Source organism: Enoplosus armatus, chromosome 3 (assembly GCF_043641665.1).
Source record: "Enoplosus armatus isolate fEnoArm2 chromosome 3, fEnoArm2.hap1, whole genome shotgun sequence".
Lineage (NCBI taxonomy): Eukaryota > Metazoa > Chordata > Actinopteri > Centrarchiformes > Enoplosidae > Enoplosus > Enoplosus armatus.
The window spans coordinates 22,535,952-22,561,017 of NC_092182.1; the positions used below are offsets into that span (position 1 = coordinate 22,535,952).

The 25,066-nt window shown below is 39.2% G+C and overlaps 1 protein-coding gene across 2 annotated transcripts in view; it reads right to left on the reverse strand.

Moving 5' to 3' along the window:
- igsf21a (immunoglobin superfamily, member 21a) overlaps nucleotides 1-25,066 on the reverse strand; it is a 154,535-nt gene that overhangs the window by 18,136 nt on the left and 111,333 nt on the right. For both annotated transcript variants that reach the window (XM_070903230.1, XM_070903229.1), the window contains exon 5: nucleotides 9,486-9,601. In XM_070903230.1, the coding sequence (XP_070759331.1) occupies nucleotides 9,486-9,601 (116 nt within the window). The remainder of the gene's footprint in view (nucleotides 1-9,485; nucleotides 9,602-25,066) is intronic.

A 25,066-nucleotide genomic window follows, 5' to 3' on the forward strand; every position in this document is an offset into this window, starting at 1 on the left:
AAGATCAAAGAGTCAATATTTTAAACATTACAATTCACTGTATTGTTTGAGGTTTTTGTGAGGAGATGGTTGAAGCACGCTTTGATATGGTTCCACCTCTAGGGCCGACGCCTGAAGTGGGTAAACAGCAATAATGAGTGTCAACAAGTAAGGATAAGGCCGAACTCCAAATAACATTTTCTCATTCACAAAAGGGATAGATTCTATAATCCCTGGACCACAATACAGCTGTGCAATATATGGCTCTTTCTATGAAAAATGATTCACCTTCAAAGTGACAATCTTTTTTCCTCAACACTTGAGGTATGATGAGGGTGTGTCTCTGCAAAGACAGATGCAACATCATTATATTACAAGCTGTGTTGTGCTGCGAGGTTGTATCAAAGTATTTATAGCCAACTCTAAAAACTTTCTAATGCCTGCCATCGGAGCCGGCTGCAACACATCACACGGCGCTAGGTGACCTTGCTCATAGTTGCTGTCAGTACCACAAAGAAATGTTTTTGTCAACTTCTTGTCCTCCTAACCAACCTGCTGCTCCTACCTATAAGACTCACTTTACTCTATTGCCCCATCTACCTGCACTACACTTTCAGTACAGAGGGAGGGTTCAAAACAGCTCTTCTTTTAACTTAACTGTAGAGGTTGATGCACAGCAATCCTTATTTATTCCATATATTTGCATTAAATTGAATTAGATATTTCATTATAGGATTACAAGTACCTGGGAGTTCACATTGACAATAAGCTGGACTGGGCAAAGAACACTAATGCCCTCTACAAGAAAGGCCAGAGCCGTCTCTATTTTCTGAGGCGGCTGAGGTCTTTCAACATCTGCTGGACTATGCTGAGGATGTTCTATGAGTCTGTGGTGGCCAGTGCTATCCTCTGTGCTGTTGCATGCTGGGGCAGCAGGCTGAGGGTATATATATTTTTATATCATTATTTGTATATACTTCTCATTTCTAGATTTACGCTACTTTTCTACCCTTGAATGGGAGCACATGTAACTGTGTAATTTCCCCCCGGGGATCAATAAAGTATTTCTGATTCTGATTCTGATTAAAGGAAAACCACATTTAAGTACTTGAGGTGGATGTTTTCTTTTTGTTTGTTCTTTTGTTGGAAAAAAAACACATTAGTAGTTAAAAGATGACTAATGACTACACCTACAAGCACAACCTCAGTTTAGTGCACACACATATGCAAGATATTGTAAAAATAAATAAATAATAATAATAATAATAACGCTCCTCCAAAGGGTGAGGTGCAAAGATAAGTTATTACACTCCACCTATGTGTTCTTTTCAAATTAGCTAAGGGCAGGAACGGGGCAGGTTGTGTCAGGTATTCTTATGCGCTTCCACTTTTCTGCCCATTAGTAAGAATACTCTGGAGCTTGCACATCATGTCCTGTCCATAAAAGCAAACAACAGTTCTTCATATATGGCATTCATTTTTACATCTACGTCATCTACTTGTGAACCTTTGGTAGTAAACAGTCCTCTAAACGTATGAATCAAGTGTATTGATTATGGCCCAGCATAGCATATAAGGTTAATTTACAAATTAAGTTCCACAAATTAACACATGTTCAATTTTACCATGAGGGACCATTCGATACCCATCACCCTTTATGTGCGTTTACCGAATGTGATCTGTAGAACCAGAGCTTAAAATCCAATAGTGCAATGGGAAGTAGAAACATCTACCTCAGATCCACAATGACCCCAGTGCATCTGCTGCTAACTCCTACAGCTACTCCACAACTTGCAAAGAGAAGATGGTTTTTCACTGTGTATTAAAACACCTCATTAATTATCACAGCAGGTGGAGGGAGAGCAGCGTGGATTAGAACGATCCATGCACCTGTTCTGTAGCTTTTGTTGGACAAAATGATGTGGGTACACAATAACACCTGTGTTGGCTATGGATTGGTATAATAGAGAATTAATTCTGTAAGCCTAGATAACTGATTTGTTTCTGTAAACATTAACAGGCAAGTTAATTTATCGGCATAAAGGAAATATTGATTAAACATCTACATGACTTAACATAGTGCATGGAGCCGTGTGGTGTGTGCTCTGAATGTCTCAGAAATAATACCTTTATTAAGGTGCTACCTCCAGCAAAATATCAAGCATCAGTTTACCTATTCATAGTGATCTCACAAGGCTAAATGTCTTTCTTTGCCACCTGTCTGCTTGAGGTATAAGAAAGGGAATTAATTAAGGTTTCATCAAAAACATGAATGAATGGAATGAATGGAATAGCTGTAGCTGCGGGGAGAGAGTGAAGTGTTATTTCTGTGTCATTATCCTGCAGTTCTGCTCCTTTTTCATTTATGGATATGGAAATACGACAGACACAGACACAAATAGACATATGTAGAAATTAGTAGAATTAGAGTTGAGTGAACTCAGTCATTTTAGATTGCAGTTTGTAATGTTTAGTGAGTATCCAGTCAGCATTGGTTATGTGTGGCCACTCCTGTTTGTCAATGTACGTTTTGTAATCATCATTTTTGAGACTTTTTTCCTTGAAACATGTTTGTCAGAATGTGTTTGCAGCAACTACTGTAAGATACAAGTGAACAATGTTAAACGGACTGCCAATCAGCAGAATATGTTGGCTTTAGTCGAGCCCTGAAAATGAGTTTAATTTGAAAAACACTTTATTATCTATTCTGTCTGGAATGCAGGTCTGCAAGGTCAACATTTGACTTGCAGATCTTGCAAAAGTGTCAAAATGTTTTGAATGATTTTGAAATGATTTTGATGGAATGTAAATATTAATATGAATCAATCCACAATTCATCTTAAAATCTAAGGACAATTAAGGAGACACCTGTCACCACTGTAAACTTTCAGCTACCTACTAATTTGTTAAAATCTCATTTCCCACATTTCCTTGCCTGACAGGCAGAGATAACAGAAAACGCATCACTTCTTTCAGTCCGTTCAAATAGGAGAGCAAACACTGATTAATTTTCCACAAGTGATTACAAAGCTGCCAAAATAACACTGAGGATGTCTCCCACTGTGACACATAATCTCCAATAAATGGTTACATTTCACAAGTGACATGGGCCCTTTTGTTGGGTACTGCTTTTGAAGAATGACTTTCTAGCGATTATCTTGTATTCATTGTGTATCAATAAAAAGAAAGTTATTTTTTATGTCATACAACAAAATGGCTTTTTGACATTGTAACACAACTGACCATTCCTTTAAGATGGCTTGAGATACATGTCCTCTTTTTTTATGAAAATCTCTATTTTGGAAAGCACGCAATAAGTGCAAAACAGCTATATTGTCTTTAATCGATGCATTCGCTTGTTAGGTAATACAATTTCCTGCTTTAGGACTTGGAAAGTGGTGCTTGCTCTCATGTAAAAGGGGATTTTTGAGTGTTTTTGGCATTGTTGTTATATTGTTCTCTTGCACACAGTTAGGCCTACTGCACAGAATAAAGTGATTATCAATCACGCCTCTGTTATAAATCCCCAAATACTTCATAGTCCAATATGGGCAGACAATGAAGCCAGACACAAACCACTTACTTCATTCTGAAATGAATTAGCACAGAAAAATAGATAGAAGTAATTCTAAGCAGTAGCCCTTACACAATAGCATGGCAGTGGTACAATTAAGCTGGGATGGCATGAGACGGGTTTTGCATTTTTTCTGTGAATAGACGGGGTTGAAAGCACCTGCACGCTGCCAAACTGCCCCCACCTCATCAACATCTCAAATCACCTTTTTGAAAATGTAACAATCATGCATTGGTCCATATACACCTTTATGTTGCGGCAATTAATCATGGCGGTGTCAAAAGGACAAGGCGGTAATTTTCATGGTGACAGAATGATTCAATGTGAGAGCAGAAGCAAGAGAAAAGGGGAGAGAAAGAGGAGAGAGGCAGTGAGAAGGATCCTGGCCATGACTTAATCAGCTTTCCTTCTTATTATTAACTGTCATTATCTTTCTTCTTTTCAATCAGTGCTTGCTTGTGCTCTGAGGATGCTCTAATGAGTGGCACTGGGAAGCTATTATTGATATGTCACCAGCTTGCTTCAGTGACATCAGATGCCGACAGATCTTGAAACATAATACCAGACAATTTTAACACATGCAGTTCATTATATTCAGCTCTCTCTAAGCTGCACTAGGGGAATTTGGCATGTTGGGTGTCTCTAAAAACTGGTGGGAAGTAACAGCTTTTGACAAAATATGAACTTCAAGACCCAGAATTTGTGTTATGATGTAATACGTGTGAACTGCACACAGCATGATCATGTGTAAATATGGGGAATCTACTGTATATTATAGTAAACTATAGGATAGGATACAAATCAACTGACATACTGGTCTGCTGGACCCCTATGTGACCAAAGTAGCATTATGTTTTATGATGCCAGGATAAAACATGAGACACCTTATTATTTCAGGGATGGATAACATGAGGCTTTAAAGATTGCAGTCCATCACACCACAGCTTTCAATATGATTGCATTCATGCCCGGGCAATCCATGCTTCTCAAAATCATGCATCACAACAGGTCAAATCAATGCCTAGACAGAAAGTAAGCATATGGAAGCTGTGGTAGCGGTTGCCATAGACGCAGTTTTTCACGTCAATCGAATAAATACGATTTAAGCTGGGAAGATAGATAGCTAAGTAGGACGATGGCGAAGCCATGCTTATGTGATTCAGAGGTCTGGAACCGGGCTAATGCTTTAATTAAATACCAAACACATTTCAAATACTTTCACCTGTTACACATCTTCCTTTATTAAGAAAGAAAAAAGAAAAAATCCTAACAATTTCACATTATTGGCTGTGCACATTTGCATGTAATTTTTTTATTAAATCCTAATGTGACATTTGAAGAACCAATAAAAAGAACATAATGAGGCAGAAGACGGATGAGACTCTAAAACTGCCTTTAATATTAGTTTAACTACACATGAAACAGTAGCAGCGTTGGATGAACTTCAACACTTTCAAATGTCTACACTGAGCCAGAAGTGTCAGATGTTACACTGGATGCTGGAAAGATGCAAAAGGATGTTGCATAGCAACAGGTATCAAAACAAGTACAAACCTCATTGCTTGTTTAAGAGAACATTTTTCATCAAGTGATGTCTAAAGCACTCTTCTATACAATGAGATCCGGCTGTGGTGACCTTGTGCCTATGGTTTTTATCACAGCAGGATGTTTGGTTGTTCAGTAGTCCATGAAGGTAGAGAAGGGTAAGTGAGTGTAATGCAGGTGTGAGGTCACACACAACTTTGATGTTGCTCCTTTAGATTTTTTCATTTGTATCTGTTAATTTATCAGTGCTTGTTTTTAAATATTAAAATACAAAATGTAAAAATAAAAAAAACATCAATTATATGAAAATCTAATGATAAAAATAATATTTGCAGCACAAACACTGGGTAGCTTCACTGGTTGTTTTGTTTTAATTACTTGAAGGGATTCTGGCTGAGCATAATCAGCAGCTCTTGTCCTTCCTACTCATTTTTCTCTTCACTCTCTATTAACAGCAGCCATATTCTAAGCTGTGCTTGCTGCGAGAGGACCCTGTTTGGCTGTGTTTTCTTGCAGCAGGAAATAAAACAACTTTTTGATTTCTGGGGACATAAATTGTGGGTGAACTCATATTAAAATGACCTAATCCTTAAAGCAGGTATAATCTATTTTTTTTTTTACAATATTAATAATATTTTTCTTATCTTTCATAGCATCGTTTTCGGCCGCAGCAGGCAGCTGTTCAGCTCTGAAAACCCACAGCTTGTTTTTGCTGCCAACAAATGATTGCAGGTTTAAAAATTATGTATAACTTTCTGTAAATCAATGTTAGTTTCAATGTTCACTCAGTACACCTTGCAAACCACATTTTGATTGAGAATGGCTGAATATATGTAGATATAGAATTTGTTCTATCCTAAATCCATGTACACATCTAGCTAGAAATAAAGATAATTTGAAATATGACAGAATGGTCATATTTAGCAGCTGTTAAATACTGGCTCAGTAAATCGGTCCAATTTCTTTGTCAGTTGTGAGCCACTATTGAGACCAGGCTTGCATTGATATAACATTGAAAATAGAGCTGACAACAGCTCATTTTGCAACAAGCCCTGGGGCAGCAGCACCGACAAAGACTAAATGAGTTTCATCAAAAAGCAAAGGAGCCGTTTGAAGTTGCAGTCACATAACTGGGCCAAAGCAGCAACATTCAAGCAAATACTTACAAACCTAATAATGAGGTTTTGTTATGCAGCATGACTGTGGACAACAACATAAATAGAATAAATGGTCACAGTTTAAATGTGATATTTGTTCTCATTCTTACAAATGAATGGGGATCAAGTCAACTGTAGACAATATGATAATTAAGAATAACACCACAACAGTGTGTTATTTTTATCTTGTAATTGTCCTTTTAACAACCTTTTATTAACTTTGACAGTAGCTATAAGTTCAGCTTTGATTCTTTTATAATAACTACTATTTGGTATGCCAAGATTTGATGAATGATTTGGCAACATTTAACTACTACAGTTTGCTACAGAGCTAACCTGCTTCGATATAACAGTAACAATTTAGAGGACAAAGCATGCAGAATACACCAAAAACAAATATGAAAGCAAGCTCTACTTCTCAAAGGACTAAAGCTTTTCCCATGTCATTTACAAATGAATATTTCCTTGTTCTGACTAAGGACCAGAGTACGAGATCTCGATGGAGATTAAAGAGTAGTTTGCAGGACTGGGGAGCCCAGTGGGAGTGTACTTCTAAAAATCTATCCATAAAACCTGCCAGAGTTTGTTTACTGGGTTTTGATTTAGTCCAGCAGTACAAGGCAACTTTGACAGGTCATGATCAACTCCGCACAGATGCAATGTAACTTTTCAAGTCGAAAGTGTTTTCTTTCTCAACTTTCTTGGATCATGTAGACTTGACTACATATCTTGCATCATTCCAGTGTAAACACTGTGTCTGTTAGCCTATAGGATACAGTATAAGGCTAATAAGCTGCATTGAAATTAGTTTCCATTCACGCACAAGGTGCAAGATGTAGAAGTAGGTAAAATAGTTTTCTGGCTCACACAATGACTCACAAATATAATTTTAGCAAGTAATTTCTATGAGAGCACTAGGAACATTTAAGGCCCTTCATACTCATGGTGCTCACACACAGGTGTTTTCACTTATATTGGCTGATTAAACCTCTTCTCAGGACTGTGTGGGTGTGTACAAACAGTGCTTGACTAACATCTGACTCTCCTGTTAGTTTTGTTTCATCTGCCAGGTTGGAGCAACCATCATTATCTTTTTTTAAAAACATATGAAGTTTGGTGACTTTAGCAAACTGTCAGCATACTTTAGCTCCACCCAAGTTCAAACAGAATAACTGAGAACACCTCTGTGGGTGTGCAGGACTTTTAAAGTCTACTAGTGTTGTATCTGTTTCCGTTTGTGAAATGGAATTGGTTGAAAAAGGCACTACGGAAACAAAATGATCCAATCTGAAGATGGAGGAGATATGTCTTGTTATTTTTAGGATGATGTTGGATTCAGTGTTTCCCCTAAAATTACTGTCCAGGAGCTCCAGCAAATGTATTTTGTTCTAAAATGCTTTTGTCTGGAGGCTGCTATATCTCAGTAGTGAACTGAAAAAATGACTGTGATAGAGGTTTCACAATATCAGTCTCTCGTATGTCTGATACATGGACAACTCTACATAGCTCATTATTTTTAATGAATTCCATGCTTCTTGTCCATTACTGACACTTTTACTGATTCTGCAGCTGTGTGTCAACAATCATCGACGCTTAACAGCCTCGAACAAGCGGTTGACAACTCAGCTTTCTTTTTTTTATATTTGTGGTTGTATTGCTTTATCATAAGATGCAACATATCACCTTTGTTATACTGACAAGCTTATGCACTAAATCTGTAACACTTGCAATGCCTCTTTCACTGAATATTCCACATCCTGTACCATTACAAAAATATATCAGCTTGCTGTTTCCTCATTGCACCATTTCCTACACACCATTAAATCTGCCTTACTTTGCTATGCTTCCACCTGCAAATAATGTGCCTTTTATGACACTTGATAAACCAATTCTTCATGCATTTTCTTGGATTTCTTTAAAAGAGAATAAGAATATTAGAGGTTTCTATTGAACACTTCTGAAAATGTTTCTGTGAAAGGACAGAAACTAACTGTACAGTACAGTAAAATGTGTTGGCACATCAAAACCTTTCAATTTATCTGTACAATACAATACAATGGTGACTGGAGCAAACAATGTTTTGTTTTCATCACAACCCAGTGATCTTGTGCTCGCTGAGTTACTGACAAAGCTAATTATCATCAGTGTGACTTGGCCACTGACACAGAGACAGTCCGGTCTCACTGTCCAGCTGAAACCTTTCAGATCTCTTTTCCTCTATTAAGTGTTGGAAAAAGGATCCAGCTGTGCTGAGCTTTAATGGCTTAAGGCTCCCTGTGAAATCACAACAGGGGAGAACCTCACTCATCACACCATCAACCAGGAAGTACCTGAGAGACGGAAATCATATTCACCTTGTATTCACCTCTCACTGGGCTCATAATTACAGGAGATAGGTGTGCTCAGCGTCTGTAGTCCATTACCATACACCCATGGACAATGATTAATGACCTGGTGGGAACAAACAGCGAGCGACCCCTCTCAAACAGCGTCCGTAAGCTCATATGCCACCACACAGGAGCATATGCTTCAGAAATTTGAAAGACCTTGCCTTGCTCTTCAAAAAGTCGTGTGTAGGTGTGACTTCGCAGTACATGTGCGCTTGTATGTGCTTTGTGCATGCGTGTGCACATTGGTGTGTTTCCGCATGTGCATGTATGAGTGTGTACGGTGATAATTCTGTGTGCAATCATTACTATCATGTCACTGCGATTAGATTAATTGCCCTGAGTGTGACCATCAATAACACTAATGTGTCTGTTTCCTAAATCTGATCTACCTTTTTTAATGACTACATTGCATGACTAAATTAGTGCTGGTAATCAATCACAGGTCAATCTGTAATGAGTGTAACAGAGGTACTGCTGACAGCTACTTTCAAATGACTGCAGGTATACACTATCTGTATATTTACAGTATCTGTGGAGCTTGTATCCTCCAGCATTTTCTAGTAGATAATGCTTGATGTCTGTGGGAAGCACTGAGATCAAGGATTGTACTGTTGTCATGCAACTTTTGAAATCCTGTTTAAAAACCATTTCTAACTCCTAGTGGTCTGTTTGCTGATATCTTAAAAAAATAAAAACAACAACAACGACAACAACAAAAACAAAACCTGTCAGCAACATGCAACACAGTTTCTTTTCCTCTGTAAACAACAGGGATCTGTGTGCTGAAAAGGAAGGTCCCTAGTGGACGAGCAGCAGGGTGTATCTTCAACAACAACTCACCGATGGGGCTGGTTTCCCTCCTTTAGCAGTGCAGACGAGAGTGAAATTCTGGGCTTGGTATCGACTGAATGGGGCTGGAGTGTTCTCTGCCACCACTGATATATTGTTTGGAGGCGCTGTGGAGGACAGGGGGAAAGCTTTGTGAAACAATAACGCAAAACATTTGATAAACACAAAATGCAACCGCAGATATTCTTAAACTGTTAGAAAACATCAGCGTTCATGTGCTCAGTGAATGTCCCTGTCAGGGGACTGCTTAGGGTTATGCGTGTAGGTGGAGACAGGCTGGCAACACTGACTGCAGAATAAGAGCAAGAAAGTGAGAGCAGAGAAAGAGCAATGCTGTTGTGCACAGATGTTTAAAATAAACGGACTAAAACAAATCTGCAGGCCTGCTTTACCTATCTACTGTATCTACCATTTTCAAAAGAAAGCAAAAGAACCTGCTGAGAGAATCTCCACATAAAATGGTAACTGAATAGTTGGGACAATATGTTCAAACCTCCCCAGGGCTCATGTGAGTCGGATGAGGCTGATAAGGTAGAAAATCTCATACATATCATATCACCAACCCTCCATCTGAATCTCTCTAGGGATTATAGCAAGTATGTCATGGCAGTGTAAAGGGAAAACATGTGAGCAAGACTTCACAGCATTATAGAGGAGCACTGGGAGGGGAAGGAGGTAATGAATGGAAATCTCCCACACCCCCCCTGAAAATCAGCTATTCAACATGCAATACAGTAGTCCCTGTATTGAGGGCTGATTCAGGGAAGTACCAACAAGCAAGTTTCAACTGACGGCACTGCAGCAGACAATGGCCAGCTCTACAAGGACCACTTGAATTTAGATGAGGACTGCTGAGTAGCTAAGGCGCTTTTTTACAACATTTTGTGGCTTAAGATGCAGAGTATTTCATGTATTCTGTACATCTACATTTCGTCTATTTTTGCAGCTTTTCTTGCACCATATTTGCACAGGCATTGAATAGAAGCAATCTTCCTCTCCAGATTCAGCAGTGGAATGTTTTAAGAGTCCTTCAACTGGCCCAAGCTCCTGTGTGAGGTGAGAGAGGAATCGTTTCAGAAGTTACATTTTCTTTAAGGCAGATAAGGCAGCAAGAAAGGTCATGCAGGGAACAGTGCCTTTTTCACGTGTGACTTTTATGTGTCAACATGTCAAGCGGTTTTAAACAGATATGCCACAGAAATGAACTGATTGAAGGCGGGGGTTGGTGGGGATTCAGCTGCTGGCCTGGGTGCCTCTGTGTTTCCACACCTCTTAATTGCTTATTGATGGGATTCATATGGTAGTAAATTAACCTTAGAACAATCCATTAGCCTACTGACAAGCTTGTCTCAACCTGGCATATGATAAGCTGTCAGAGGTGTCTGTTCCTGACCAATCATTCTCAAATACTTGACACAGAAGCAGTGTCAAGTGGTGAAGGGCCTCTACTACAGTGAAGTTGCTCCAATATGCAGAGCATATAACCAGACAATAAAAAAAACCAATCCAACTTTATAGATTTATAATATTGATCGCTCTATTCCATAAAACAGCATTATACTCTACTTTGTAAAAGCTTGCTGGAGCTGGAGTCCAGTAAATATATTCCTAACGCCATCGTCAATTTTTTGTTTGCAAAGTGCTTCATGCTGCTATATTATGCAGTTAAAAATTATGATTCATTTTCACAATGTTAGCAGCTGTAAATACAAAGAGATCAAGATGGTTTTGCGGCAATCTACAGGGAGTTTTAACACACCAAACCACACACATTTAATTTAGACAAAGCTAATCTCATGAAATTCAATTGTATTAGATTAAAAATAATTACTGTCAAATTGCTAGTTTCCACTTGGCTGATAAGTATTGATAATCCCCTGACAAGTGTTTCTCCAAAGCAGTAGTAAGGATGTGTTTTGTTTAGTTAGAATAGAATCACTAACACAACCTTCGAGTTAGTTCAGGGGAGATGCACATTGATCATGATGCTCTATTGTTTTCTGCCCTATGGGTGGGGATCCACCTATCGGGAGTCAAAGCCAAAGGCAGCAATAAGCCTTGGTGAAATATTTCACATGATTAAAACCAAGAACTAGTGTGCACAGCACATTATTTGCAAACACAACAACCCTGTATAGGATCAAGATGGCTATCTGTGATGATGGAGTCTAAGCCTTTCATACCTCATTTAATTGCATCTCTTTCTTCGCCCACTTGTTAAAGGTTGAGCAAATTTTTTCTCTTGTTTTTTTTTGTGCTGCAGTTCTTTGTTTTAAGCTGTCTGTTGGGGGTGTTAAATGGGGGCGTCTGCCTCTCAGTGCAAACACTTACTGAGGCCTGCAAACCAATCATTTAAAAACAATAGATCAATAATTACATTTCTCTCTTGACAAGGTTACTGTCAAGTACGTTGATGCTGATATAGTGCTCATACAAAACAGGGAAGGAATCCACATGCAAAAGAAGCCACAAGTTTTCTAAACAATATGTAGAAGTCTTGGGGGAAAAAAAATATTGAAAGCAAAGAAACTTTTAGAAAAAATAAAAAATGTCAATATCTTTGACATTCTTCTGGAGGTTTCTTTAAAGACTCAAAAGATTCAAGTACAGATAAAAAAAATTCCAAATCCTCTCTGCACCATCTCTGCCGTTCTTTTACATAATGAAAACTGCACAGCTACACAGTGTACAGAAAAGTATTACTGCTCTGTGTGCCTGGCATTCTGATTGCCACACAAGTTCTTCTTTTTTCCTCAGAATTGATTGAAATCTTTGGCCAATGTGTATTTTTGGTTTGGGTCTTGAGAGAGGGGAAACAGCTTTTATATCACTTACCCCAGTATGTCCAATTTATTGTTTTCACTTTACTTTATGGATGAAGTCTTCCTCTTTAGGTTGAGTCATTTTGACAACCTTATGGGCTCATGGAGTGAAAAAGTTTTTGTAATAAAGCTTGATCAAACTTAAACGTCCGAAAACTTTGCCATTGAATCTAAAAATAAAACAATCTGGTCTAAAAGAGGAAAACCTGAAATGTGTTTGCATAGCTCTGCCAAACATACTGTACATACTGCTGGCTACATTCCATCCTATCATATGAATGCAGATCCTGAAACTGAAAAGCAGGACACTGCAAATGTGTAAAAATGTGAGGCGCGTGGTCCCATGAGTCATTCCTTCTTTTCCCACTGTTCAGAGATAACTTTCACGCCGCTGCATTAAAAGCAGCATTTACTTCCTTTTGTCCCTGGTAGTACTGCTGTGCCAGTTACATCAATAATGATCTCTCCCTCTATCTCCCATTTACCACCTCCTTTTTGTTCTATATCCTCAAGCACCATTACCCCGCTATCTTTCAAAAAAAGACGAAAAAAAAAAAAGACGGAAAAAAAAACAACCTGCAAATGGGATTGGTGAATGTGCAGAACAGGAGCATGTTTAATGCTCCCAAGAGACTGCTTTCCCTGGCCTCATAATTAAGGGATTTAGAGCTCTGGAGACAGCTGGACTCACAAGAAACACTCCCAACATCCCCTTGTACTAAGCACCCTGGCCTCGAGTCCACATCTCGGGGGGTTTATTTATAGTGGAGGAAGGTGGTGTGTGTGTGGGGAGGATGGCAAAGAAAAGGCACCAAGGTCATCCTTGGCTTATTTTCACTGACAGTAATTCAGTGATAAGTATTTGATGAAGCTGTACTTTTTTATTGTGAGCCCAAAGGTCCCAAAGTAATCAGTATGAATTTTGAATGGTTTCACCAGGCTAAATGATGAGTGCAAGTCATTTCACTTCTCAGCGTAATCTTATCAAAATCACTGGAGGATTACTTTCTTGACAAATAGTTTATCCGACAGCTAAAGAATCCTGTTCATGACAAGAACTGAACTTATGACATTTTCCACTTTGTTCCGACATGTATTATTTGGAAACACTAAATTGCCCGTAGGTATGCATGTGTTTGTCCCTGTGTAAGTCCTCTGATGGGCTGGTGACCTACTCTGCCTCTGACAAATGCATGCGGGGATAGGCTCCAGTTTCCTGTGTACCTAAACAGGATACGTGAGTACAGAGCAAAATATAGTTTCAAGATAAAGCAGAAGTCTTATAAATGACATTGTAGGTTTAGTTTCAAATGTCATGTTGCCAACAGGAGAAAGCTGACATACCTAAGCAGCAGCTAATCTTTTCCCAAAATTAAACTACAAGTCAATTTAAATAGCAACCACAAAAGGAACATTAATGCAATCATTTAGCAAAGGTTTTCAATTTCAGACAGCTGCCTGTTATTGCTGCCTTTTTTTTTTTACTGCCTATTAGCTTTTATGCACGACTTGTGCACGAGTCACCAACCATCGTATGTGGATGCATGCCATTTAGCCACAAAAGGACATTGGTTCTAAATGCTGCAGAAATGTGCTTTTAATAAAGCTTTCAAACACTAATTTCCATCAGCATTTGTAAGGATCGTAATTTATTTGTATTTATTTTCCCAATTAAAGAGATTGGGAAATTACAGTGGATTTGACTTCTCTGAAGCAGGTACAGCAAATACAGCGAGAGCCATCCCCTGCCATGTATGTATACCCATGTATTCTGGATACACGCTCGTACTTCAGACTGTGTTGAAAGAGGGCCTTGAGATGACACAGTGTCATCAATATGCAAAATAATTTCAAGTCTGAATTTGGAGAGGTTCTTTAGAGTTGAAATTGGAAATAATAGCGCAGACAGAAAGAGACTCAAGTGGACCCTAAAGAACATCTAAGAAATATTTCCTCTTAGTGACAACACCACAATGTGTCTGATACGCAGATCTGTAACAAAAGCCAGAGTGAGAATACAGATGGAGGGAGAGGAGAGGCTGGCAAACACCCCATGTTAAGGTGATGTAGTGCATTCTGCAAGATTCTGTCTGTGGCCACTAGTAGCAGGTTATTTTCATTAACCCTTTAGAGATACTTTTGAATTCCCCTCCACAGAGGGGTCAGAAGTCGGGGCCAGCTACAAAGCAGCATCTCCAGAGCCGCCAAAGATACAATTACTTGCTCAGAGACACTTGTGCGGAGCAGATGCTCATGCTAGCTGACACAGGTGAATGAACCTGTTTACTCCAGCTAAGTTTCATCCTGTGTGTGTGGCACTAACATGTAACGTCCTGTTGTCCTTTTCCTTTTGTGTTTTCATACACTGTACAACTCATTCAGTTGTCTATATAGCTCTCCGCTATGGTGGCCCTGAGAACTCAATGCACTGCAACACTGTAAATGCAAGTAAAAAAGAAACACATCTTCATCATAACGTAAGCGCAGCATTAAGAGAAAACACACTGCAAATACAGAAAACGACAACAGAAGTGTTTCCAGAGGACATTGAACACAGCTTGAACACGCTTGTTGCCACGGTTTGTGACTCATGAAGTTATTGAAGTCGGGCCCGTGTATCATGCATTCATGCTTATGTTGTGGATTTCTGACTTCTGCTACTGTTCTACTCTGCCTGTGCGCTGAAAGTGACTGCAGCACGCACCTCGCGCGATCTTGCAGAGCGAAAAAGTCACTTTAATGATTTCTGAGGAGATTTGATGTCCATGACAGATATTAACTTTCCTATCCTACCACCTGTGTTGACAGACGGCCTCCTTCACCAAGTCGTGCAGTAATTATCTTACAGATATTAAATTACGAATGAAGCTGCTTTGACAGCCGTGGCCACAAGATGCCACTGTATGGCCTGAGCATGTCAAATCAAATGCCTTTATTGTCTCCTCTTCAACTCATAATGCATCACAGGATAACTGTCTATACTCTCATGCGTGCAACATATCGGAGAGGATGGAAATTCACCTGTGGGTTTATGCAGGAAACTTTGCACACTGTAGGAAACACTATTTAAGTGCACTTAGTCACTCCTACATTCATAACAGGCAACAGTGTTTTGTCTCTTTTCATATGTTGACCTCTCAGGGTCACTCTCCTCCACCAATGCCACCAGGACAGTGGTAGTGTACTGTTCAATTAAGAATAAATTACGAATAAACTTGTTACGGCCGCGGCCATTCCCAGCAATCCTTTGTGTTTTTTTTCCCTTCCCTGTGCCCAGTGTTTGTCTGTTGTGTGTGTGTGTGTGTGTGTGTGTGTGTGTGTGTGTGTGTGTGTGTGTGTGTGTGTGTGTGTGGTGTGGCTCCCTTCCTCACTCTCCTGGCTCCCATCAGCTCGTCACCTCTCCCAGCCATCACATCTGCCATCCATCAGCTCATCAGCTCTGCAGTATATCTACCCCAGTTCTTCAGCCACTCATCGCCTGATTGTTGTGTAACCTTAGTGGTAGCTACTTTTCAAGGCCGACTCAGACGTACTAGCAGCTATTCAGTATCTCTGTACTAGTTGTTACTAATACCTGTCTCTCTGTGTCCAGGATCATCTTCAGCCTGCCCGTCTTCCGGGTTGTTTCCCTGCCTGCCTGCCACCACCCTGCCTCCCAGCTATCCTCATCTACCACGCTTCCCTTCACGCCACGCTCACGCCAGCCTCATCCTACATTACCTTCACTCTTCCCTGTTGCCTTTGGATTTCATTCCCCTGTCATCAGCTCTGCATCCAGATTCCCTTTAATAATAAAACCTCACCTTTCCCAAATACAACTCTGTCGGTGTCCTGCACTTGGGTCCTTCCATTGTGTGTAACAAAACTATCTTAAGAAGGACATTAGACCCTTCAGAGCAAAGGCTGCATGAACCTCAGCTGCTGTTAATGCGATTTGTAATTGGTCCTAAACATAAAAGCACGAGTAAGAGGTTAAACATGAAGAGTGGAAACAGAAACAGCCCACGCCACATTACTGCAAATTAAGCAACTGGAAATTCAAAATGTCAATTTAATTGACTCTTTCACCTAATGTCCATCCCAGTGGAGTCTGGAATGGAAGTTAATTGGTCTATTCCTGAGCCAGTCCTATGATCTCAACTTTACTTGTAGCCTTGAGGATATGATTCTGGCATCCAAAAAATCTAAACACATTTTCCACTGCCAACTCTTGGCAATGCACTCAACACTGACCCCACTGCTGCTCTATTTCTCCAAAGCTAAGACTGTTCCTAATAGAGAGATATATGTACATTGACATTTGTGTAAAGACACATACACATGCATGTTTCTTGAGAAGGGGGGAAACCTACATGCACTCCAGACTAAGCTGAGTGAAACATAAAACACTGCCAATTATATCCCTTATTTTGAAAAGTCACACAGTTGGATGGGCCATGATTGTGGCAGTGGGGGAGATAGAAGGCAGCCTGAAAAACAATCAAAGTTAAGTCCTCTCAAGAGGGAAAAAAAGACATGTTGAAATGAGCGCTGGCACGAGTCCCCAGTACCTAAGTCTGCTCCTTTTGAAAGCCTTTATTCCCCAGCATGAGCAGCACCATGAGATAAAAGACACTGAAATGCTTTTTAATCACTTTTTTATTGTGCTTTTAGCATTTGCACTACACCCCACCCTGTTAATTTGCATGGGTTATTACTGTGCTGTCAGCTCATATCGCATCCTGCCGCCCCAGCCAACCAGCCAACGGTAGCTGGTTGCAAAGAGAGGGAGACTCCGGTGGCTGTCAGGAAGAGGAAGGGGATGAAACACAGAGACAAAAGCTTGTGTCACATTGAACAAGGTCCCCAGTTCCGAAGCCCATTAATCATACCGATGTTGAAAATGCAGCGAGCACATATACTACATGTCTGTGTGGCTGGTTCCGTCTGTGTGTTTAAGAGAGTGAGAAATGCGGTTGAGCGTTCTTGTCTGTGGAAACATATGGTTTCGTTGACGCATTGCTGAGCAATAGCAGCTGTCTAGCAAGTGGCCCACTCTCAAGTGGCCATAATATTGTGGTCTACTTCTGACAGATATGCACCACCCACATATAACTAATATACAGCGCTATTCAGAGGCACCCGCAAAAAATTGCTCACAGGTTCATATAGCTGTCATTGAAAAATAGGAGGAAATTTACACAAAAAATCTCTCACAATCTAAAGGGAATGATTTGGGAGCTTAGGCGCAATTGTGCTTTTTTTTCTGTTGCTCTGTTCCCATATGATAGGAAATACGATATGTCATGGCTGTATATGGCTTTCCCCAGGCTGCCGCTCTCTGAGGGTAAACCAGGCTTGGACTTACAGCTTTGTGCTTATAATGAGGACAAGGGGGACAGAAGAGAGGATTTTGCCAGCACAGTTTGAAGGCTTGGTTGAGACAGGACAAAAGGGAAAGCTTTTTTTGTCTCCCAAATAGCAGGCAGTGGCAGATGGGACTTACCCTGTACCCAACCCAGCATCAATTATGCTGTGACTGGCACCCTCATCCCTAAAGTCAATTTTTTGCTTAAGGGCTAGGGTTTAGAGTTGGCAATCTGTTACAATTTGGCCCCTTTACCTCTAGCCCTCTCCAGCCTCACCCATACCCCTTTGGCAGCTTGGTAATTCGCAAGGCATTGACACGGATGCACCTCTAAGGTCCCCAGTGCCTTGAGCGTCACAGACAAATTTCTTGATCAGTGTGGCAGTGAGGCCTGGTAGTGATGTTTTGTTTTTCTTCTTTTTAATAACACTTAATTTACAGACCAAGGGGGTAAAATGAGGCTGTAAAGTTACATGAGGCCAAAGAGAGGTGGTGAAGTATCCATCATTCAATTCTCAGTTTTGTCCCAAGACCATTTGAACAATCCCCAAAGAAGTCTTTGAGAAAATCTACATCAAATGCCTGCAGCCAGACGGCCACAACCTCCACAAATGTCGATATAGTATACACAGCATTCAGGGACGGGGAGGAGAATTCATATTTCAAGCTGACATGTAAGGGTTGTTGATGGGGCAGTTATGACAAAGACAAATCGGTGACCATGCATCAAGGGTTTCTATTTTTTCAATGGGAAAAAAATACAACACAATGAACCTGTTCTCAACGCTGGCTTATGTATATTTTTAAGCAAAAAACTAAGTTATCATCAGTTATCAATATCTATTTTGTCCATCATGGTGTGAAATATGGTATACTGATGAAATATTATAACATCCTTAACCCACTGAGATAAATTCATAGCCTCCTGTACTTTCATTGCACAGTTCAGGGATCTATCTGCTGTCTTTGTGAAAATGCATTTGATCCAATAAGACAGCAGCATTTTTAGCAAGCACGCTCCAAAACCATTTTTGAGGCTCCTTTTGCCATTCAGAACGTCAATTCAGACGACAGTTTTAGTTCACTCTGGCATACAGCACCAAAGCAATAATTTTCCTGGCTATCAAACACATCTCAGAGCCATCATTAATGGACATGATACATCTATTTTATTGAGATAGAATATCTTGTATCTTTTTTCTGTTATTTCTCATCACAGGTTTTTTGACTATTCTGCCTGAAATAAAGTGAACTGAATGATTAATACACTGGTAAGAAGAGGAAGTATGTAAGTTAAGAAAATAACAGATTTTTGATACAGAGGTTTGTTTGGTAAAAAAAAAAAAAAAAAACAGTACACAAAAAAATATTAGCGTTACATGTCCGATAGCTGTCTTTTCAAGGTAAATGCAGTCTCCAAACAGTATTCACACCTCTACATGCATACTATACCTATTTAAATATTGTGAAAGGACTTGATAGAGAGTTATTAAAGTGAGAATTTAACGTGCAAAAATCTCAGTGAGCATTCTCAATTATTCCTTTTGGTTTGAATGGCAGGTCATCAGCACGAAACATTGATTTGTCTCATACTTCAAACGTGTAATATTTTGAAGGACACATACACTTACTGGAAGTTCTGTGTTTCAAATTGTTTTTTTTACATAAAATGTGTGTTTCTTATGTGTTTTCATGTCTTGAGAGGTGACCGACTGAGTGTTTCTGAGTGTTTATTTGAACAATTCAAGGTGAATTCAAGATGCCAAGCTGATAATTGGTGGCAGCCTGAGTCTTGTGTATGCATGCACACGTGCATGTGTTTGAGACAGGTTGCCTTCCTTAATGATACGTTTGTGTAAAGATATGCTGCTGCACCATAAATTCTTAAAACAGACTTCAAAAAAAGATTTTTTCAGCAGTTGTTGCTGCAGTATGTTCTCAGTCTGACATCATCACACAGAAGCTGCCAAATGTATTATTTCAAGAATTTAAGAGAGTCATTGTGGTCATGTTAAAAATGTTTGGATAGGGTGTAAAACAGACTTCAGTTTTCTCGGTTATTGTGACTTTTTTTCTTTGGTCCTGTTTTATTTTCCCTTGATTTATCAGCCAACACTTGCTTAACAAAAACTTAAATTTAACAAACCCAAAACCTGCTCCATCTGGGCATGATCACTTGTTCCCTTCTGTTTCTGGTTTTGAATAACGCCAAAAAATTCACCATTCTGAAAAAGTGCCCGGGAGCCATGCTGTACCAATCACCCACAAACTCCTGTCACATTATTCCAGTGATACTACGTGCAATCACACCTGTTAAGAGAAAACTGTTTTCATACTTGTCCTAGAATTGTTTCACTTAAGAGTTTAAGTTACACCAAATCTTAACCTTGATGTGCCCTGATGAGCAATTTTGATACAGTGCACCAGTATTTCTGGAATTTTTGCCTCTGTTGAATGGTTGACAGTACAGGGAACAACAGGAATAATGAGGAGTCGGAAATGACATGTGACAAAGTAATTTAATCACTTGTTGTGATGGCAATCTTGGGTGTTTCTTGCAGTTTCTGCACTATGTAAGAAACTGCAAGAAACAAAAAACCCTGACACAAATCATTTGGTTCCACGAATTAAGCCATACGCAAACCACCATCTGTTGCAAACCCTACCGTAATCAATCACATTATAGAAATTCATATCAAAGTTATTCTGTTAACGGTAACTGAATTGTCAGTGACTTAAAGATGAGAAAGAACTAAAAATGTGACCCAGGAAAGCCTCTGTTCACGTGGCTAGTGACATTTAAACCCTGACAAATGATCCCATCCTACATGGCAAATCTGAACTCTTTAGTTACCAGTTTTGAGACCTGTTAATACCATTCACATCTGTCTGTCTAAAATTCTGAATGCCTTGTTCTGCCACTGTTAAGTATTATATTCACCATATTCTCTGTGCTGACACAAGCAAGGTCAGCTTCATATAAAAGGCTTTAAACCTGGATCAGTAATTGGTTAACATTGAGTTCCGGTTTGAAAGGATGTACCAAATGTAGTGTGTTCTCCATAGTGTCAGTCCTTTCCTGAGGGACATGGGCAGAATGGGATGTTTGAAGTGTCTAACTTCACACATTAAAGGGATAAAAAGGTTTATCAAGTGTGAATAATGTCCCTTGTGTTGCATTTGATTGATGGGTTCTTTCTGGTGAGTAATCCACTCTGAAGAGAATGGGAACTTATAGCTGATGGCATGTTTCAACAATGTTCAATAAAGTGTGAAACACATTAAGGCTCTTAATGGGGCTCAACATTTCTAGGACAACTGTAACATATGCTAAAATGAGCAAGTTCTATAGAGCATAATGATGTATAGAGTCCTGCAGTAGTCATGTTGCAGCTATGTGCTGTGATAATACCCATATGGCACTTCTCTTTTGCGTTACACTTAAAAGAACATGTATTGTAAAGCTGGAATATGCGACTTAATGCTGTTGGAAGAGCTAAATTGCAGATTTATTCATTGTTAGAATCAGACATTGCAAACACTTCTTAAACGCAGACAATGCAGAGCATCTCCAGTCAAACAGTCAAACATGCTGCATTTTGTGTTACTCCACCATAAAAAAATGTAACTAAAAACTGACTTATTTATAAAAAAACATTGTGGCTACCAGATTTATGTATTGCAGGCTCAATACTACAAGCACAAAGCAGTAGGTCTGTGTGGGGGGCTGTTTGAAATGGAATATAAATCTGAGGGTGTAGTGATTAATAAATACACACTCAGTCACATCACTGGCCTCACCGCTCTGAAACAGGTGTATGAGTCACGGAGAAGCATGGCAACAACGGTTCAACAAATGGAAATACACTTCTAAAGGCATGGTCACATCACATTTCCAATACACAAATATTTGCTCAAAAAACCGCATCATCTGCAAAGAGCAGAGAAGCAATTCTGAGGTCCCTAAATCAGACACTCTCCTCCCCCCCGGCTGCGCCTTGAGATCCTCTCTATGAAAATCACAAAGAGAATCTGTGAGATGGGACAACCCTGACGGAGCCCACTGCTCGCTGAAGACATGTTTGACTTCCCGCTGAGAATATGGACAAAGCTCCCACTCCGGTTTCTCATTTAGCGTTTGACTACAAGTGATGTTTGCTCATGTTGACAGACCACTGTCAATCAAATCTGATCAAAGACACCCACACAGTTCCACTGATTAGCTGAGTTCTTGACTGTTAAACTCTTAATGAGTAAAACCTTAGGATATTTTTTTCTGAAATGGAATTCTAATTGTTCCTTACCTAGTAATGAATCTTTGATGAAAACAAGTTCTCAGCGGCTTTAACGGCTTCAGATAATCAGAAATGAGTGTTAGGGGAAAGGAAATCCAAACACCATCTTAATCATCATCACTAATTCCAATCTGATCTGCCACTCGTTTACAGTTTTAACAGTATTTTTTGTTGTTGTTTTTAAGTTTGTTTTAAGAAAATATGACATTAAGTCAGGAGATAAAATGGCCTTTTTGATCCCCAGAAATTCAGATGTATTAGGAATTAATAGTAGATGGGAAGGATGGAGATTTTGGATTTCCCAGATTCTGTTAGGTCCATTGAAAGAGGCATACTTGGTGCACCTGTATTTTCTCAACTTCATTACTGGGGTGCATCTCTCAATATTTACTGGGCCCAGCAAATATTATGACTGACATTAACACTCCTTCTCACAAAAAGATAAAATCCACAAACCAACGTTGATTTAATTTCTCAAAGGACTAAGCCTAGTCTGTTGATCCAAGCACTTTCCTCTGCTTTGTCTTGTCATACAACTGTTTTGTTTATCTTATCTGTTTGTTTGTTTGTCTGTGTCAGAGGCGATTACATGAAGCACTAGAAAGATTCAAATCAGAAGCTCAAGATAAATACACCGTATTTGCAGTGTAATATATTCAGGAAAGGTTTAATGAGAATTATTTTGTGAAACACATGAAAAAGAAAACAAAGTTTGCATTCCTTTCACACCTGACATTCTAAGACAGTCTGATAATTAAGAACTATATATGATAAATAACATAGATGTAATAAAGAAATAAAATGGAAAAATGAATGAATGAATCAGTCATATACCAGATACAATTTCAGCATTTCCTGCATGTGATACGAATGGAAATAACATTTGATTACTTCATGGTGACATATTACCAATTCCTAAATATTCATGAATGCACTGGTTCTGATTTTGACCGTAGAAAATATTAGATTTACATAGGGGCTGAAAACATCTTTCATTTTCAAAATAAATTGAACTCTCATGGTGCCGCAGCTCTTTTCAAACTAGAAATGTTGACTAACATCCTGGTGTCCCTGGCCTCCTTCTGTGCCATAAAGAAATCCTGTTTTCGACTTCCTTCTTCTAAAGTTTTTTATCATTAATTCTATGTACTGTAGAGATTGCTGAACATGTTTTAACACCAAAGTATATATATATATATATATTTTGACAATTGAATCTTTGAACATGGCAGTTCAGAGAATTTGTCATAACATCCCATGGCAGCTCATTCCGTCACATAACTGCAGCCAAAAATCCCATTTTCTACTTGAGCTGCACTCAGCAGATTGGCAACCATTTGCAATTAAATCTGAAGCTTTTGCTTCAAGACATGGTAGGTTTTGTTTCAAGGATGCCTTTAATTGCTAAACTAGTTAGAAACATCATTGACATTCCAAGGGTGATGACAGTCATTGAATTGACCAGGATTGTAACACCGAAAGATGAGGCTGAGAAATGTGTGAAGCACTTACGAACGTGACAATGAGAAAATAAAAGCCTTGTTAGGAGTCTATGCCCTGTTTTGTGCCTGCATGGTCTATCCATAATAATAGCACAATTCTAGGTAATATTCCATTCAGCTATATACTATGTAGTAAATCCAAAGTAAAATGAGGACAAAAAATGGGATGAACTATAAAGTCATGGTCTGGTGTTTGATTTATGTTTTGTGGCCCTCGTTAAAGGCAGGTTAAACAATTGCGCCATGCTGCACTACACCTGCCGCTTCACATTCTTTATATAATGATCCAGTTCCCAATATTGCCAAGCAGGGAAACCTCTGCAATGTTCCTCTCAATATGAGAAAGCATAGAAACAGAAAAAGACTAGGACTGACCTCATGCCTGGTGCACACTGTATTCAAGGGTCATGAATTTGCAATTTCATGCCTTCATATTAACTGCACATGTAGAGAGCCACTTCATCGCAGCACCCTGCTGCCTGAGGTTTTGATTACAACTTTCCTCGAGGACCTCACAGTTTCCCGTACAGCACACCATAATTAGGATGACCAGATTGCTCTGATTCACCCTGGAAATTGCTCTGATTCAGCTTGGAGTTTGGTCTACTCAAGTGTGTTTGTATTTGTGTGCGAATGTGTGCATGCATTTGCAGAATACATATATATGCATGTGTTTGTGTTCATAGATGCAAGTGTCTGTCAGTATGTTGGTGTGTGTAAGTGTGTATGTATGACTGTGGGTATACATGTTATAATTATTTAATTTTCAGGGTCAGATTTCACAGTTTCCTGCCCAAACAAACTCAGAGAAGATGTGGAAATGTGCTTCTACTGCTAACTTCTGGATAAAGATGGTCCCATTCAAAAACCCTACCAAATAAAGGTTGGTATACCCAATAAGAAATCATTTTTATTTCATTTTTAGTGAGGAAAAAACAAAAACAACCCTTTGCTGGATAAAAGCCTTCATATTCCTATAACATACAATGGTCATCCATCACACCATGGGGTGATATGTGGATAGCAGGTAGTGTCAGTCAGAGGGGGGCATGAGCCCCAAAACTTGTGGTTTCCATCAAAATGGTCTTGCCATTCAGTGATCAAAACCCACTTTAACTTTTTTACTTCAGGTTCTGAACTTGTCTTAATTATTTATATACATAAATTCAAGGTGTGTTAAGACTGTCATCATCAGTATTTCAGTATTTTTAAACTTAGTATCTCCAGTTGCCCAGGTTGTCAAGAGTGGATATTTAATGAAATACATTGTGAATATTTCACACTTATGCTCATTGCGACCCCCTTAAGTTGTCAGTGAACAGTTTGGAAACACGTTCAATATAAAAGACATCTCCTTATGTTGATAAAAATTGTAATTTATGCAGCATTACATTATGAAATGTATTCACTACTGCAGATCAGTTGTATGTAAACTTAATTTTTACACAACAGGGTTTTTATCAAGTCGTGTCTGAAAATAAGTAAGTAATGTAGTCCGGGCTTTCTAGTTTGTCATTCGTGTTAAACTAGACAATCTCATAAAAGCATCGTCTTCAGGTTTTTTTCCTCTCCACTTGTCATCAGGGTGAGTGATAAAGGAATAACC